This window comes from Bos indicus, chromosome 8 (assembly GCF_029378745.1).
Source record: "Bos indicus isolate NIAB-ARS_2022 breed Sahiwal x Tharparkar chromosome 8, NIAB-ARS_B.indTharparkar_mat_pri_1.0, whole genome shotgun sequence".
Classification (NCBI taxonomy): domain Eukaryota; kingdom Metazoa; phylum Chordata; class Mammalia; order Artiodactyla; family Bovidae; genus Bos; species Bos indicus.
The window spans coordinates 22,949,131-22,965,117 of NC_091767.1; the positions used below are offsets into that span (position 1 = coordinate 22,949,131).

The 15,987-nt window shown below is 42.8% G+C and overlaps 2 protein-coding genes across 2 annotated transcripts; both read left to right on the forward strand.

Annotated features, from left to right (window-relative positions):
- The first annotated feature begins 3,193 nt into the window (after window positions 1-3,193).
- LOC109562658 (interferon omega-1-like) lies at window positions 3,194-3,781 on the forward strand. The gene has a single exon (XM_019965686.2). The coding sequence runs from the start codon at window positions 3,194-3,196 to the stop codon at window positions 3,779-3,781; it is 588 nt and encodes a 195-aa protein (XP_019821245.1).
- Window positions 3,782-11,574: 7,793 nt separating this feature from the next.
- Window positions 11,575-12,171, forward strand: LOC109562659 (interferon alpha-H-like). Its single transcript, XM_019965687.2, has one exon. It carries the CDS (start codon window positions 11,575-11,577, stop codon window positions 12,169-12,171), a length of 597 nt encoding a protein of 198 aa, XP_019821246.2.
- Window positions 12,172-15,987: the final 3,816 nt, after the last annotated feature.

Genomic DNA, 15,987 nt, shown 5'->3' on the forward strand with positions numbered 1-15,987 from the left:
TTCTTATTCCTCAATAATATCAAGAATGAAATAGATCCTAATGAATCCTTGCCATAAACACAATACCTTGGTATCTCTTACTACCATGTTACGGACTGAATGTGTGTGTTCTCCAAATTCATATATTGAAACCCTACCCCTTGACTTCCCTGATGCTCCAGGGGCCAGGACTCCATGCTCCCAAAGCAGGGAGCCTGAGCTGGATCTCTGGTCAGGAAACTAGGTTCTGCATGGCAAGCAAGACTTCCCATGGCTTAAGTAAAGATCCTGCACGAAGCAACCAAGATCCAAGATCCAGCATACATCGACTAAGACATGCCTCAGCCAAATAAACACATGAAATAAATATTTTAAAAATTCTTTAAAAGCCCACAGAAACCCAACCCATCAGTGTGATAGTATCAAGAGCTGGAATATTAGGGAGATCATTAGGATTAGTAATCAACAAAATTCAGTTATTATTTTTAATGTCATAACTACTATTAGCTAGACTAATATCAGGATCTTTTGGAATCATTTACTTTCCTTTCATTCTAGTTGTTTCAAAGCATATTCTCTTTGCCCAAGTGGATTTATCACCTATGCAGATGCTCAGCAAGGCTGGTTTTGTCGACCCTGCCAGAGAGGATTAGTGTTCAAGCAACTGGGGCTCTGATTGTCTGTCTCTTGTGAGCTGGTGAGTTTTACTTCTTCCTTCTCCCCTTATACTGACCAAATGTTGATTAAAGAAAAGAAAAATTAGGAGGCTGGTCTTACAAAGCTGACAGCAGTCAACCGATCAAGGACTTGTCCTTTGAGCTTCTGTAAGAAGCAGCCCTGTCCCAGCCTTTCTGTTGTTCACACTGGCCTCATCGTTTCCCTCTGCCTCAGACTTGTCCCCAGCTGTGCTGCACTGCAGTTTGCTAACTCAGAATACGTCACCGCTGCTGCTGTTAAGTCGCTTCAGTCCTGTCCGACTCTGTGCAACCCCATAGACCGCAGCCCACCAGGCTCCCCCATCCCTGGGATTCTCCAGGCAAGAACACTGGAGTGGGTTGCCATTTCCTTCTCCAATGCATGCTGGGTCAGGGGAAAACCACTTCTCTTCTTTCATATTCATGACATTGAGACTTACTCTTGTTTTCTTGTTGCCCACAAAAAAAACTGTACACTTTTACTTTCTAGAAAAGTTGCAAAGAGAAACAAAAAAATCTGACGTCTTGAAAGTGATAGAGATACAGCCCCTCTGGCTTTCTTTACTTCCCTTTGTTGTTCTTACGTCATCATGAATTGCAACCACAACAGGAGCAATGAGACAAATCTTGCCCAATAACTCAGTCAGTTCAGTTCAGTTTAGTCGCTTAGACGTGTCTGACTCTTTGCAGCCCCATGAACTGCAGCACACCAGGCCTCCCTGTCCACCACCAACTCACAGCTGCTGCTAAGTCGCTTCAGTCGTGTCTGACTCTGTGCGACCCCAGAGACGGCAGCCAGCCCACCAGGCTCACCTGTCCCTGGGATTCTCCAGGCAAGAACACTGGAGTGGGTTGCCATTTCCTTCTCCAATGCATGAAAGTGAAATGTGAAAGTGAATTCACTCAGTTGTGTCTGACCCTCAGCGACCCCATGGCCTGCAGCCTTCCAGGCTCCGCCGTCCATGGGATTTTCCAGGCAAGAGTACTGGAGTGGGGTGCCATTGCCTTCTCCTGCCAACTCCCAGAGCCTACCCAAAAGAAGTCACTAAGTGAATATAAAAAGTTTAAATGAAAAATTACACTCAAGGAAGGAAGACTATTTCTCCTGATCTAGTAGGCTGGGTCTCACTGCCCTGCATTCTCAGAGGAACAGAGACAGAGGAACAGAGATGCCTGGTGGAATCAACTGCCTGAATGAACAACTGTAACTCACTAGATTCTGTGACATAAGCTTCCAGTAAGAGACAACACCAATACTGAATCTCCATCCTCCAGCTCAGAAAGTTTGAGCAGAACAAGTGTCAGTTTAAGTAAAAGAGTTGAATAATAAAAACTATACTTAGCAGGGTAGATATTATTTATCTACTAAAAGCAAAATAACTGCAGTTGAAAATTCCTCCACCAACTTGCACAAACGCACTTTTGCTCTCAAGGACTGAGCTTTGCTGACACTTTGGACACGTGGGGAAACGGGTCAGAGAAGAGGAGGTCACCACTGAGAACTAGGGTCCTTCACACAAACACTGCAGGTGAGAGTTGATGGTTCAGGAAGACGATTTATTTTCACAAGTAAATGAGCCCTCCACAGAAAGGAGATCTTTGAGTCCTCAGGATGTGGTGAGCCTGCCCTAAGGGAGGGAGCCCAGCAGGTGAGCAAGGGGACTCTGTCACTCCAGAGGACAGGGGGTGGCTCCATGTGATCTCTCCCGTGTGAGTGAGGTGCTGCTGGGGAAATACAATTATCCTGGAATTACAGTCTCCCCACCCATATTATCTGAGAAGAACCAGAATTCTTGGTAGGGGTAATGGCCGGGCCAGCAATAGACAATAGGTCTCCAGTACGAAAATGGTGAAAGCAAGCGTGATGTCTGTAATAGTCCTGCCTTCGTGGTTCCCTGAAGCACAACCACATGGACCTGCAGGAATGTGTTCTAGAAGGAAAAGAAACATGGGAGGAGCTCATGGACTCACAATAATCAGCCTCTTCTCTAAATCAAACACTCAAGAAAACCCATCCTTTGTTTCAAACAGTTTCTTTGCTAGAGTGACGTGGTAAATCCCTGATAAACACAGAGCCTGCCTTCCTAAGTAAAGTAAGAAACAGAAATTGAGCCTAGGATCAGGGCCAAAGATCTGTTCATGGAACAGAGAAGAGCTACATTTACATATGAAAGAGAAAGAGTCATAATGTTTGTACTAAGAAACCTACATCATTTCTGATGTCAGACAAAGACCTTTCTCATTTGATTGATAAATATCCATTTGGATGGGTACATTTTAAGTTATTGGGAAATAGATAAAATTAATAGTTTAGACTGATGATAATTTCTTTGACCATATTCAGAATAAATACAGGAAAATCAAAAAAGGAAGTAAAAGTGTATAGAAATGACTAGAAAATGAAAACTACCATGTTCCCTATTTAATGGCCTTGCTTAGAAAGAGTGGCATCAGAGAACCTACCTCAAGGTTCCTCCAGACGCCGTCCCAGCCAGCCCAGCAGCAGCCTCATCTTCCCCATGGCCTTCGTGCTCTCTCTACTGATGGCCCTGGTGCTGGTCAGCTACAGCTCTGGAGGATCCCTGGGCTGTGACCTGTCTCAGAACCATGTGCTGGTTGGCAGGCAGAACCTCAGGTTCCTGGGCCAAATGAGGAGACTCTCCCCTCGCTTCTGTCTGCAGGACAGAAAACACTTCGCTTTCCCCCAGGAGATGGTGGAGGGTGGCCAGCTCCAGGAGGCCCAGGCCATCTCTGTGCTCCACGAGATGCTCCAGCAGACCTTCAACCTCTTCCACACAGAGCGCTCCTCTGCTGCCTGGGACACCACCCTCCTGGAACAGCTCCGCACTGGACTCCATCAGCAGCTGGACGACCTGGATGCCTGCCTGGGCACAGTGACGGGAGAGGAAGACTCTGCCCTGGGAAGGACGGGCCCCACACTGGCCGTGAAGAGGTACTTCCAGGGCATCCATATCTACCTGAAAGAGAAGGAATACAGTGACTGTGCCTGGGAAATCGTCATAGTGGAAATCATGAGATCCTTGTCTTCATCAACCAGCTTGCAAGAAAGGTTAAGAATGATGGATGTAGACCTGAACTCACCTTGACATGACTCTCACTGACTGAGATGCCCCATCATCTTTGCACACTCATTTGCGGCCATTTCAGAAGACTCTAATTTCTGCTTTAGCCACAAAATTTATTGAATTACTTCAGCCAATACTTTGTCAGGAGTAAATGAATATATATAAATTTTTGTGGCTGCAGGTGCATCAGTCCTGAAGTGAAGACTGCCCTGATTGTATTGTTTGTTTGCTTATTTATTTTGTTATATTTATTCTTTTGTCTCCTCATATTCATTTTTCCACATAAAATATTTTTGTTTACATTGTATTAAAATTTAACAAATACATTCACATTTTTATTTCATTAAATTTGTAACAATGTTTTATTTATTAAATATTATCAAGGTGAACTTCTTGAATTTTTTACCGTTTTATGTTTAGTTGCTTGGTAAAGTCTGACTCTTTTGTGACCCCATAGACTGTAGCCCACCAGCCTCCTCTGTCCATGGGATGATCAAGGTAAGACTACTGGAGTATGTTGCCATTTACAGGGGATCTTCCCAACCAAGGATGGAATCTGGAATCTGCATTTCAGGCAGATTCCTTACTGTCTGAGCCACAAGGGAAGACCCTTGTTTGAAAGAAATGAGAGAAAAAGGGATTTTGTAAACTGAAATTAATTATTTACAATAGTTACTGGGTCATCAGTTCAGTTCAGTTCAGTCACTCAGTCATGTCCAACTCTTTGCAACCCCATGAACTGCAGAACGCCAGGCCTCCCTGTCCATCACCAATTCCCAGAGTTCACTGAGACTCACGTCCATCGAGTCAGCAATGCCATCCAGCCATCTCATCCTCTGTTGTCCCCTTCTCCTCCTGCCCTCAATCTTTCCCAGGATCAGGGTCTTTTCAAATGAGTCAGCTTTTCTCATCAGGTAACCAAAATATTGGAGTTTCAGCTTCAGCATCAGTCCCTTCAATGAACACCCAGGACTGATCTCTTTAAGATGGACTGGTTGGATCTCCCTGTAGTCCAAGGGACTCTCAAGAGTCTTCTCCAACACCACAGTTCAAAAGCATCAATACTTCAGTGCTCAGCTTTCTTTATAGTCCAGCTCTCACATCCATACATGACCACTGGAAAAACCATAGCCTTGACTAGATGGACCTCTGTTGACAAAGTAACATCTCTACTTTTTAATATGCTGTCCAGGTTCGTCATATCTTTCCTTCCAAGGAGCATGCTTCTTTTAATTTCATGACTGCAATCACCATCTGCAGTGATTTTGGAGCCCAGAAAAATAAAGTCAGCCACTGTTTCCACTGTTTCCCCATCTATTTGCCATGAAGTGATGGGACCAGATGCCATGATCTTAGTTTTGTGAATGTTAAGTTTTAAGCCAACTTTTTCACTCTCCTCTTTCACTTTCATCAAAAGGTTCTTTAGTTCTTCACTTTCTGCCATAAGGGTGGTGTCATCTGCATATCTGAGGGTATTGATATTTCTCCCCACAGTCTTGATTCCAGCTTGTGCTTCCTCCAGCCCAGTGTTTCTCATGATGTACTCTGCATATAAGTTAAATAAGCAAGGTGACAATATACAGCCTTGACAGACTCCTTTTCCTATTTGGAACCACTCTGTTGTTCCATGTCCAGTTGTAACTGTTGCTTCCTGACCTGCATACAGGTTTCTCAAAGGCAGGTAAGTGGTCTGGTATGCCCATCTCTTGAAGAATTTTCCACAGTTTATTATGATCCACACAGTCAAAGGCTTTGGCATTGTCAATAAAGCAGAAACAGATGTTTTTCTGGAACTCTCTTCTTTTTCAATGATCCAGCAGATGTTGGCAATTTGATCTTTGGTTCCTCTGCCTTTTCTAAAACCACCTTGAACATCTGGAAGTTCATGGTTCATGTATTGCTGAAGTCTAGCTTGGAGAATTTTGAGCATTACTTTACTAGCGTGTGAGATGAGTGTAATTGTGAGGTAGTTTTAGCATTCTTTGGCATTGTTAGTCAAATACGGCTCATACAATGAAGTGAGATAAACTAGGAAGCAATTTTGGAAACATTACTGATAATTTTGTTTCTACTGAAGCCAAGAACTTAACATTTTGTTTTGTCTTAGAGAAAATATCTTAACTTGATATTTAAGACTTATAAAGTTTAAGTTATTTGTAATTACTTATAAATTATAAGAATCCGCCTGCAATGCAGGTACCCCCAGGTTGATGAGTGGGTCAGGAAGATTCCCTTGGAGAAGGAATAGGCTTCACTCCAGTATTCTTAGGCTTCCCTAATGGCTCATCTGGTAAAGAATCTGCCTGCAATGTGGGAGACTGAGTTTGAACCCTGGGTTGGGAAGATCCATGGAGAAGGGAATTCCTACCCACTCTAGTATTCTGACAGGGAGGCCTGGCGTGCTGCGATTCATGGGGTTGCAAAGAGTCGGACACGACTGAGCAACTGATCTGATCTGATCTGATCTAGTATTCTGGCCTGGAGAATTCCATGGACTATATAATCCATGGGGTCACAAAGAGTCAGACATGACTGAACGGCTTTCACTATAAATTTTGAAATATTTTTTAACCAGTTAACATTGCAAGAGAAATTAACCATTGATATTAATATTAAATGAAATAATTTTCCCTTTAAATTAAGTCTCAGTCTTGTCCCAAGTCTTCACACTGGAGGGTCCGAATATCTCATAGATTCCTGTCCAGACTTCAGGTGCCTTTCCCTTTTCCCTGAATCCCTGAAAGAATTAGTCTTTCTCCCCAGAAACAATCCTGAATTTGAAAATACTTCACAACATGCTCTATTTTCCAGCCATCAATCGCAGCATAAACGGCCCGGTGTAAACCACTCTGGCCAAAATCTCCTCCTAGGAAGGGGAGGGTGGACATGAGGGCAGGTGCAGAAATCTAAGAATCTGAGCAAAGTAGCATTAAAGCTCCCCTGGGCAGTGGGACCGAAAAGGAAGCCTCCTCACTGCTCCCGCGGCCCCACGGGCTCGCTTGGCTATGGCGGCGCCTCGCCGGGTCAAGGCTCTTGTCGAAGGGGACTCCTCGGTTCTCCCTGGATCCTGCTCGGGAGTTCGCGGCGCTGGACCTGGAGGTGCGTCCCGTGCATTACTGAGAGTTCAGGTGCACATCCTGGCCGCTGGGGCGCAGCAAAGGGAACTTGGAGAACTTAGCTTAGTGCAGGACCTGAGCTGTTTCACTGAGACCCAGCTGAAGTGCCGAATTTCTGAAAGTCTGGTCTCCCTGCTGATGGCAACGGGGATGCTCTGCTCCATCCCTAACATTTCACCTGTTAGCATATGTCGTCTTCTATTCTTCCAGTCATTTCCCATACTCATGTAATTTGGTAGCATTGTTTTTAACCTAAATCCACAAGAGCCCTGTCAGCTTGGTGTTTTCTACAGTTGTTCTCATTGTTTAGTTGCTAAGTCTTATTCGACTTTGTGACCCCATGGACTGTAGCCTGCCAGGCTTCTCTGTATGGGAGTTCCCAGACAATACTGGAGTGTGTTGCTATTTCCTCCTCCAGAGGACCTTCCCAATCCAGGATCTAACACCCTTCTCCTGCATGGACACGTGGATTCTTTAATCCACTGAAAGATTCTCTCCCACCAGGGAAGCCTGTTTCCTACAGAGACTCACTGAAATGTTTGTAATCCAATCTCTTGCAATGCCTATAATTCTCAAGGGTCTTATCTATCATGCATCTCAAGTTTATGGTGACGGTTAATTGAGCAATCTATATGAATCATCTTGGACAGTTAAATATGATATTTTATAATTATTAGAAATATTAACTTTGTCAGTCACATTTAGACTCTCAGAAAGAATTACCAGTTGATAATTTCATTTTGCTTATTACATAAAATAATCAGGATACTTTGTCTATTGCTCAATTCATCTAGAAATTTGGAGGTAGACGATAAACTAATGAAAATATAGAGTACTGTAAAAGCAAGGTAAGGAATACAAAGGCACAATGTGTGTTAGTGAAATAGGAAAATAAGCGATGGTTCAATACATACAATTTGCACAGTGTTTATGGTATGGATAGGGAGGTGGAGTTTGGAATTTGACATAATAGGTTTTGAAACCTGGACTTGCCATTTTCTTATTAGATTGTTTTATTCAAATAAAGTCTTAGCAGGTGGCTCCTGGAAATGAGAATATTTACAACTCAGGTTCAACTATGTTGGAAGGATTAAGTGTCCCTTTTAAGGGTTAAGGAATTTGTAATTGGTGTCAACATCATTTTTTATAAAGACTGAAAGTCTGTGGAATTTGTTTGGCAAGTTCTTGGTAATCATGTTCCCAGTAGCATTGTAACATTTAATTAGTAATAAATTCAGGATGAATGAGCCATAATGAGGGATGACAGCATCAAGGAATGTGTTATCCTCAAATAAATATCAAGAATGAAATATAGTCTAATGAATCTGCAATAAACACAATGCCACAGTATCTTCTTGTTACCATGTTACAGGTTGAATGTGTATGTTCCCAAAATTCATATATTAAAATCTACCCCCACCATGTGATCATATCAGGAAGTGGGATATTAGAGAAATCATTAGGGTTAGAGGAGATTATGAGAGGGGATTCCTCATCCACAGGATTACTGTCTTCATGAGGCTCACAAGATACTTGGCTTCCTTGCTGCTCCTCACCATGCGAGGACATAGAGAGATGCTGGCAGTCTGCAACCCCGAAGAGGGTTCTCACCAGAACTCCACCCTGCTGGCACCCTGAGCTCACACTCGCAGCCCCCAGGACTGTGACAAATAAACTTCTATCACTGATGAGCCACCAGACTCTGGGACCTGTTAGAGCAGCCTGAACCAAGACCCAGGGCATGGCACGTTTAGCACCTGCAGTCCACTAGTTGAGGTTGTATGTAAATATTTCACGTTCAAAGCATACATGACAGAGAAGAAATTGTCATGTGTAATTACTCTCAACCCCCTTCTTCAGAAAGAAAACTGATAATCTGCACTCACAAGTAAAAACTGTAGAGTCTGAATCAGAGAGAGGAATGATGGCCCATCTAAAGGACATCTAAAGGACATTAAGAGTCCTGATGAAAGAAAGGAAACAGCAAGAAAAATGAGGCAACAGGGGAGAATGCTCTGCCTTCTGGTTCTTCCCAAGGGATAATGGGAAAAATATACCTAAAATAATTTTTATTTTAATATATTTTGAAAAACACTTGGATATTTTAAAAATCATTTAACCATTTAGCCAATTGTTCCCTATCCATGGCTTGATCCAAATATTTGCATGAACCATTCCTTTAATCAGTAACAGTCAGAGAGGGGGCAGTGAAATTAACCAATTTGCTTAACTTCATGTTTTGATGAAAGCCAGTAAATTTCAGTATCTTGAGAATTAAAATATTTCCCCTTAATTCCTGAGTTTTTCTGCCAACTTGTTCAAGAAGAAATCTGTTGGTTTCATGTTCTAAATTTTTTTTTCTTATTATCCATGAATAGGCCATGAAATATTTTTTTTTAGTTTAATCTGTACAGGGATAAATATTCTTAAGGCAGGAAGTAACAGCTCCCCGGGCCTTGGCCCTGGTGGTGGCCGTGCTCTGACTCACCCCCAGGACATCCTGGACATCTTCCAGAGGTCCCATCACCACCACCAGGTTCCCTGTCTCTGAGCTGTTGCTGGATGGTACCAGAAGGGACTCGAATCTGTAAATTCGACCCCAACTCGCTGACTCCTCGCCTGAAGTCCTTCAGTAAATGGAATCCTTCCTGTAAAATAAAACAAAAAACTCTAGGGAAGGCTTGGAAAATGCAAGGTTCCGAGCTCCCAACCAGAGAACACTATCGCTGGCAGGACTACAAGACTCCCTCTCCAGCTCTCAGCACTGTGAAAACAAAAAGTGTTTTCCCCCAGTAGTAAATCAGTATCAAAAGACTCACTGAGGATGCTGCACCCTGACGATCTGCAGAGCCCAGAACTGCAAACTCTCCAAAGTGGGCATCCCAAAGGAACTCAAGTAAAAGAGCTCTTGGCCCTCCTACAGCTGCCTGGAGAAGCACACTGTCCAGGGCTCAAGGGAAGGATATTTTATTGCTATTTTTGAGTTGCTAAATCCTGTGCTCAATCCTGTCTGACTCTTTGCAACCCCATGGACAGCAGCACGCCAGGATTCCCTGTCCTTCACTATCTGCTGGAGTTTGCTTAAATCCATAACCACTGAATTGGTAATGCCATCCAAACATTTCCTCCTCTATAGCCCCCTTCTCCTCCTGCCCTCAATCTTCCCCAGCATCAGGGTCTTTTCCAATGAGTTGGCTCTGTACATCAGATGGCCAAAGTACAGGGCTTCCCTGGTAGCTCAGATGGTAAAGAATGTACCTGCAAGTGTGGGAGACTTGGGTTTGATCCCTGGGTCAGGAAGATCACCGGAAAAGGGAATGGCAACCTACTCCAGTATTCTTGCCTAGAGAATTCCATGGACAGAAGAGCAACTGGCTGGCTACGGTCCATGGGGTCACAAAGATGAAACATGACTGAGCAACTAACATTTACTTACATATTGGAGCTTCATTCTTGACTGGTTTGATCTCCTTGCTATCCAAGGGACTCTCAAGAGTCTTCTCCAGCACCATAATTTGAAAGCATTGATTCTCCTGCACTCGCCTTCTTTATGGTCCACCTCTCACATCCATACAAGACTATTGGAAACACCATAGCTTTGACTATACAGACGTTTGTTGTCAAAGTGATGTTTACTCTTTTTAACATGCTGTCTAGCTCTGTCATAGCTTTTCTCCCAAGTAGCAAGTGTCTTTTAATTTTGTAGCTACACTCAATGTCCACAGTGATTTTGGAGACCAAGAAAAGAAAATGTGTCACGGTTTCCACTCTTCCCCCATCTCTTTGCCACAGATGTCAGAAGCTTAGGTTTTTAAATGTTGAGTGTTATGTGAGCTTTTTCAGTCTCCTCTTTCACCCTCAACAAGAGGCTCTTTAGTTCTTCTTCGCTCTCCTCCATTGGATTGGTATCATGGTCCTATATTATTTATTCCTATCAAAGTCGTTAAGAACATCCATAAGAATGTCAAGAGCTAAACAGAAAGAAATGTTATAAAATTTAGATGAATATTCAGCAGACAGGGAATTAAAAATTGATTTCTGAAATGTAACAAAGTTAAAAGTACTTCAAAATAAATATGAAGAAAATAAGCTAAGATTTTCAATGATTTTGAGTTTTGAAAGATTTTTAAGTCTATCTATACTGTGGTATTATTATATATTTTTATATGAATTTCATATGAATATGTAATTTGGTACATTACTATTTATATAAGTAAATATTCTCCATTAAAAGTCATTCTTCAAACTCATTCATAAAGTTAAATAAAACTCAGCAGCTTTTACATTTATTGTACACCTTTCATTTTATGGCATTGTTAACCCTAGGGTGAATACAACAAGGAAGCTTTGCACTTTCCTTTTCTATGTATAAAGATATGCATGGAGTACAAAGATGGATCCACAGCATAAATGTATTGTCAAAATTTCATGGTGGGAGTAATTAGGGAAAAAAATCTCAGAAGACTTTGTCAATAGGGGAAGGGAAGGCAATAATGAAAAAAATGTTTGCGAAACACTGTCGTAACCCATTTGGAGAGTGCAAATTGAAAGCAAAAACAAAAGACGGAACTTTCATAAAATGGAAACCATGGGCTCCTATTTAAGACACAGGCCTGAAAGAAGGTCTTCAGAGAACAAAGAGAGCAGGTTCACAGAGTCACCCATCTCACCAGGCCAGAAGCATCTGCAAGGTCCCCGATGGCCCCAGCCTGGTCCTTCCTCCTGGCCCTGCTGCTGCTCAGCTGCAATGCCATCTGCTCTCTGGGCTGCCACCTGCCTCACACCCACAGCCTGGCCAACAGGAGGGTCCTGACGCTCCTGCGACAACTGAGAAGGGTCTCCCCTTCCTCCTGCCTGCAGGACAGAAATGACTTCGCATTCCCCCAGGAGGCGCTGCATGGCAGCCAGTTGCAGAAGGCTCAGGCCATCTCTGTGCTCCACGAGGTGACCCAGCACACCTTCCAGCTCTTCAGCACAGAGGGCTCGGCCACCACGTGGGACGAGAGCCTCCTGGACAAGCTCCGAGCTGCACTGGATCAGCAGCTCACTGACCTGCAAGCCTGTCTGAGGCAGGAGGAGGGGCTGCGAGGGGCTCCCCTGCTCAAGGAGGATGCCAGCCTGGCTGTGAGGAAATACTTCCACAGACTCACTCTCTATCTGCAAGAGAAGAGACACAGCCCTTGTGCCTGGGAGGTTGTCAGAGCACAAGTCATGAGAGCCTTCTCTTCCTCAACCAACTTGCAGGAGAGATTCAGGAGAAAGGACAGACACACACCTGGTTCAACACAGAAATGATTCTCACAAACCAACAGACCACAGTTCCTCCTGTGCTGCCATGTCAAGGACTCTCATTTCTGCTGTCATCCTGCCCTGAACTGAATCAATTTGTAAAATGATTTCAGGTATATTAAATGACATCATGATCTACTCTACAGGCACTACTCAGTCGCAGATACTCAAGCTGATCCATCTACTTATTTATCTATTTGGACATTTATCTAATTTAATATTTATTTATTTATATATAAAGAATTAAATTATTTTGTTCATAAAATTATGTATGTATACTTAAGGGAAAAATATATTTTGTATACGTTTATATATATATATCATTAAACCTTACTATAAAAAACTTCCTTTCTTTTTCTTTAAAAAAAGCACATTAAGACTGAATATGCAACTTGATTAAAGAATGCATTTTACAATTCCTTCCCCCATCTTTATAATTTTCCCATTACAAGTAAAAATATACTTTCTCTAGCCCAGTGGTATGTTGCTCTCAGGACGTAGCTGTGAGGATAATGAATCCAATCATTTTTGTAACTTTGATTTTTTTAACGGAAAGTAACATTCACACTTAATGGAATGTGAAGTCAAGTGGGCCTTAGAAAGCATCACTATGAACAAAGCTAGTGGAGGTGAGGGAATTCCAGTTGAGCTATTTCAAATTCTGAAAGATGATGCTGTTGAAAGTGCTGCACTCAATATGCCAGCAATTTGGAAAACTCAGCAGTGGCCACAGGATTGGAAAAGTTCAGTTTTCATTCCAATCCCAAAGAAAGGCAATACCAAAGAATGCTCAAACAACCACACAATTGCACTCATCTCACACGCTAGTAAAGTAATGCTCAAAATTCTCCAAGCCAGTCTTCAGCAATACGTGAACCATGAATTTCCAGATGTTCAAACTGGTTTTAGAAAAGGCAGAGGAACCAGAAATCAAATTGTCAACATCCACTGGATCATCAAAAAAGCAAGAGAGTTTCAGAAAAACATCTATTTCTGCTTTACTGACTATGCCAAAGCCTTTGACTGTGTGGATCACAAAAAATTGTGGAAAATTCTGAAAGAGATGGGAATCCCAGGACACCTGACCTGCCTCTTGAGAAACCTATATACAGGTCAGGAAGCAACAGTTAGAACTGGACATGGAACAAAAGACTGGTTCCAAATAGGAAAAGGAGTACGTCAAGGCTGTATATTGTCACCTTGCTTATTTAACTTATATGCAGGGTACATCATGAGAAATGCTGGGCTGGAAGAAACACAAGCTGGAATCAATATTGTCGGGAGAAATATCAGTAACCTCAGATATGGAGATGACACCACCCTTATGGCAGAGAGTGAAGAGGAACTAAGGAGCCTCTTGATGAAAGTGAAAGAGGAGAGTGAAAAAGTTGGCTTAAAGCTCAGCATTCAGAAAACGAAGATCATGGCATCCGGTCCCACCACTTCATGGGAAATAGATGGGGAAACAGTGGAAACAGTGTCAGACTTGATTTTTCTGGGCTCCAAAATCACTGCAGATGGTGATTGCAGCCTTGAAATTAAAAGACACTTACTCCTTGGAAGGAAAGTTATGACCAACCTAGATAGCACATTCAAAAGCAGAGACATTACTTTGCCAACAAAGATCCATCTAGTCAAGGCTATGGTTTTTCCAGTGGTCATGTATAGATGTGAGAGTTGGACTGTGAAGAAAGCTGAGCGCCGAAGAATTGATGCTTTTGAACTGTGGTGTTGGAGAAGACTCTTGAGAGTCCCTTGGACTGCAAGGAGATCCAGCCAGTCCATTCTAAAGGAGATGGGTCCTGGGTGTTCTTTGGAAGGAATGATGCTAAAGCTGAAACTCCAGTACTTTGGCCACCTTGTGTGAAGAGTTGACTCATTGGAAAAGACTCTGATGCTGGGAGGGATTGGGGGCAGGTGAAGGGGATCACAGAGGATGAGATGGCTGGATGGCATCACTGACTCAATGGATGTGAGTTTGAGTGAATTCCGGGAGTTGGTGATGGACAGGGAGGCCTGGAGTGCTGCAGCTCATGGGGTCACAAAGAGTAGGACACGACTGAGCGACTGAACTGAACTGAACTGAACCTAAAAAACAATAATGAGTTAATTTATAATAAAATGTTAACTATTTTTAAAATAGTATAATTAGTAGTAGAAATGACTATCAGTTAGCTTGAATGCTACAATGAAAGGGAGAAAAATGGAATTCCCCCAGTAGAAGGTGGATCAAGCTGTGAGAGGATGTAAAAATAAAAGGTAACTACTTATAATAGACATTTCAGTGCAAATGTTCAATGGATATTGGAGATGGCAATTTACAAGCAATTTCATAAAGTGTAAGGCGTAACAGAAGAACTCATCAAATAGGACGAGAGTATGGAATGAGAAAAGGACTTAAAATGGAGTCCCATGACCTCAGTCTTAAAAGGGAGGGAATGGCACAAGAACGCGTCGATGGAACGGCCATGTGTTAACAGCACACGAGGGCAGGAGGATAAGGGAACCCAGGAGAACGGCTCTGCAGGGCAGTTTCCTCAGAGGCAGGAAGCAAAGAGCAGGGGCTGTGAAGTGTGTGGTTCTGGTCTCCAGTCCTGGGCTGTCCTGGTTAGATCCTAGTTCTCTTTTCCATAAAGTCCTTTGTCCATCCTTGCTGGTAATGTCACCTCGTGGAGCCTCTGCATTGCTACTGGAAGACCAAATCCCAAAAGAGTTCAGAAGCCAATTTTTTCCCTTCTTGTACTATAAAAGTAAGAAACATTATTAATGAATGAAGTGTTTGATTTTCTGCAACCTCCAAGGGGACTCACGCCAAGGGCCACCTTCCAGGATTGCAGCTGCTAGTGCCCTTGTCCCCACGCCAAGCCCCTGCTGACCCACCTCCACAGGAGACTCCACCTTTAGCAGGTAGGTCTGGTTTGGTACCCTGTGCGGTCACTGCTCCTTTCCACTGGGTCATGGTGCACTCAAGATTTTGTTTGTCCCCTTTGAGAATGGAGTCTTTTTCCAACAGTCCTGTGGAAGTCCTGTAATTAATCACACTGGCCTTCAGAGTCAGATTCCTTGGGGATACCCAGTCCCTTTGCCAGATCTGCAGGCTTGGAAGCCTGACATAAGGCTCAGAACATGCACAACAGTGGGAGAACTTTTTTGGTATTACTGTTTTCCAGTTTCTCGGTTTCCCATCTGGCAGGTATGGGGTTTATTTTTATTGTGATTGAGCACCTCCTTCGCCTTGTTGCAGTTTCTTCGTTGGCTTTGGACGTGGGGTATCTTTTTTGGGTGGGCTCCAGAGCCCTCCTGTGGATGGTTTTCAACAGCTAGTTGCAATTTCGGTGCTCTCGCAGGATGAGATGAGTGCATGTCCTTCTATTCTGCCATTTTGAACCAGAAGCTAAGCCAAAACTTTGATACTTCACCATTGAAATAGGCTGAAGTATCTCATGCACACCCATCATATCTTTTATTCACCACCATGGACATACTTTGGCTGAGATTTGAACAGAGGGTTAATTACTGGAATTAGGTATGTTGCCTGTCTTCAAATAGTATGATTTTCTAAGACAGATCTTAAAAATCAAATGTCAATGTGCTGTACAGAAAATATTATTATCGAGGCATATCCAAGTTCCTGCAGTAACAAGTCAGGGTTCATTTATAAAAACTGATCAACAAAGATCCCACCAATTTATACATTTACCATATTTCAACTTTTATTATTTTAAGAATTTCTTATAGTCTGTAGTTTCCAAGATCAAAGTCTTTCTTTTCATTTTAAACACCCCTCCCCTACACACATCCTCCATCAGGACCTTCTAACTG

Coding starts and splice junctions, on each gene's coding strand:
- LOC109562659 (XM_019965687.2), top strand. CDS start 11,575: ATGGCCCCAGCCTGGTCCTTCCTCCTGGCCCTGCTGCTGCTCAGCTGC.
- LOC109562658 (XM_019965686.2), top strand. CDS start 3,194: ATGGCCTTCGTGCTCTCTCTACTGATGGCCCTGGTGCTGGTCAGCTAC.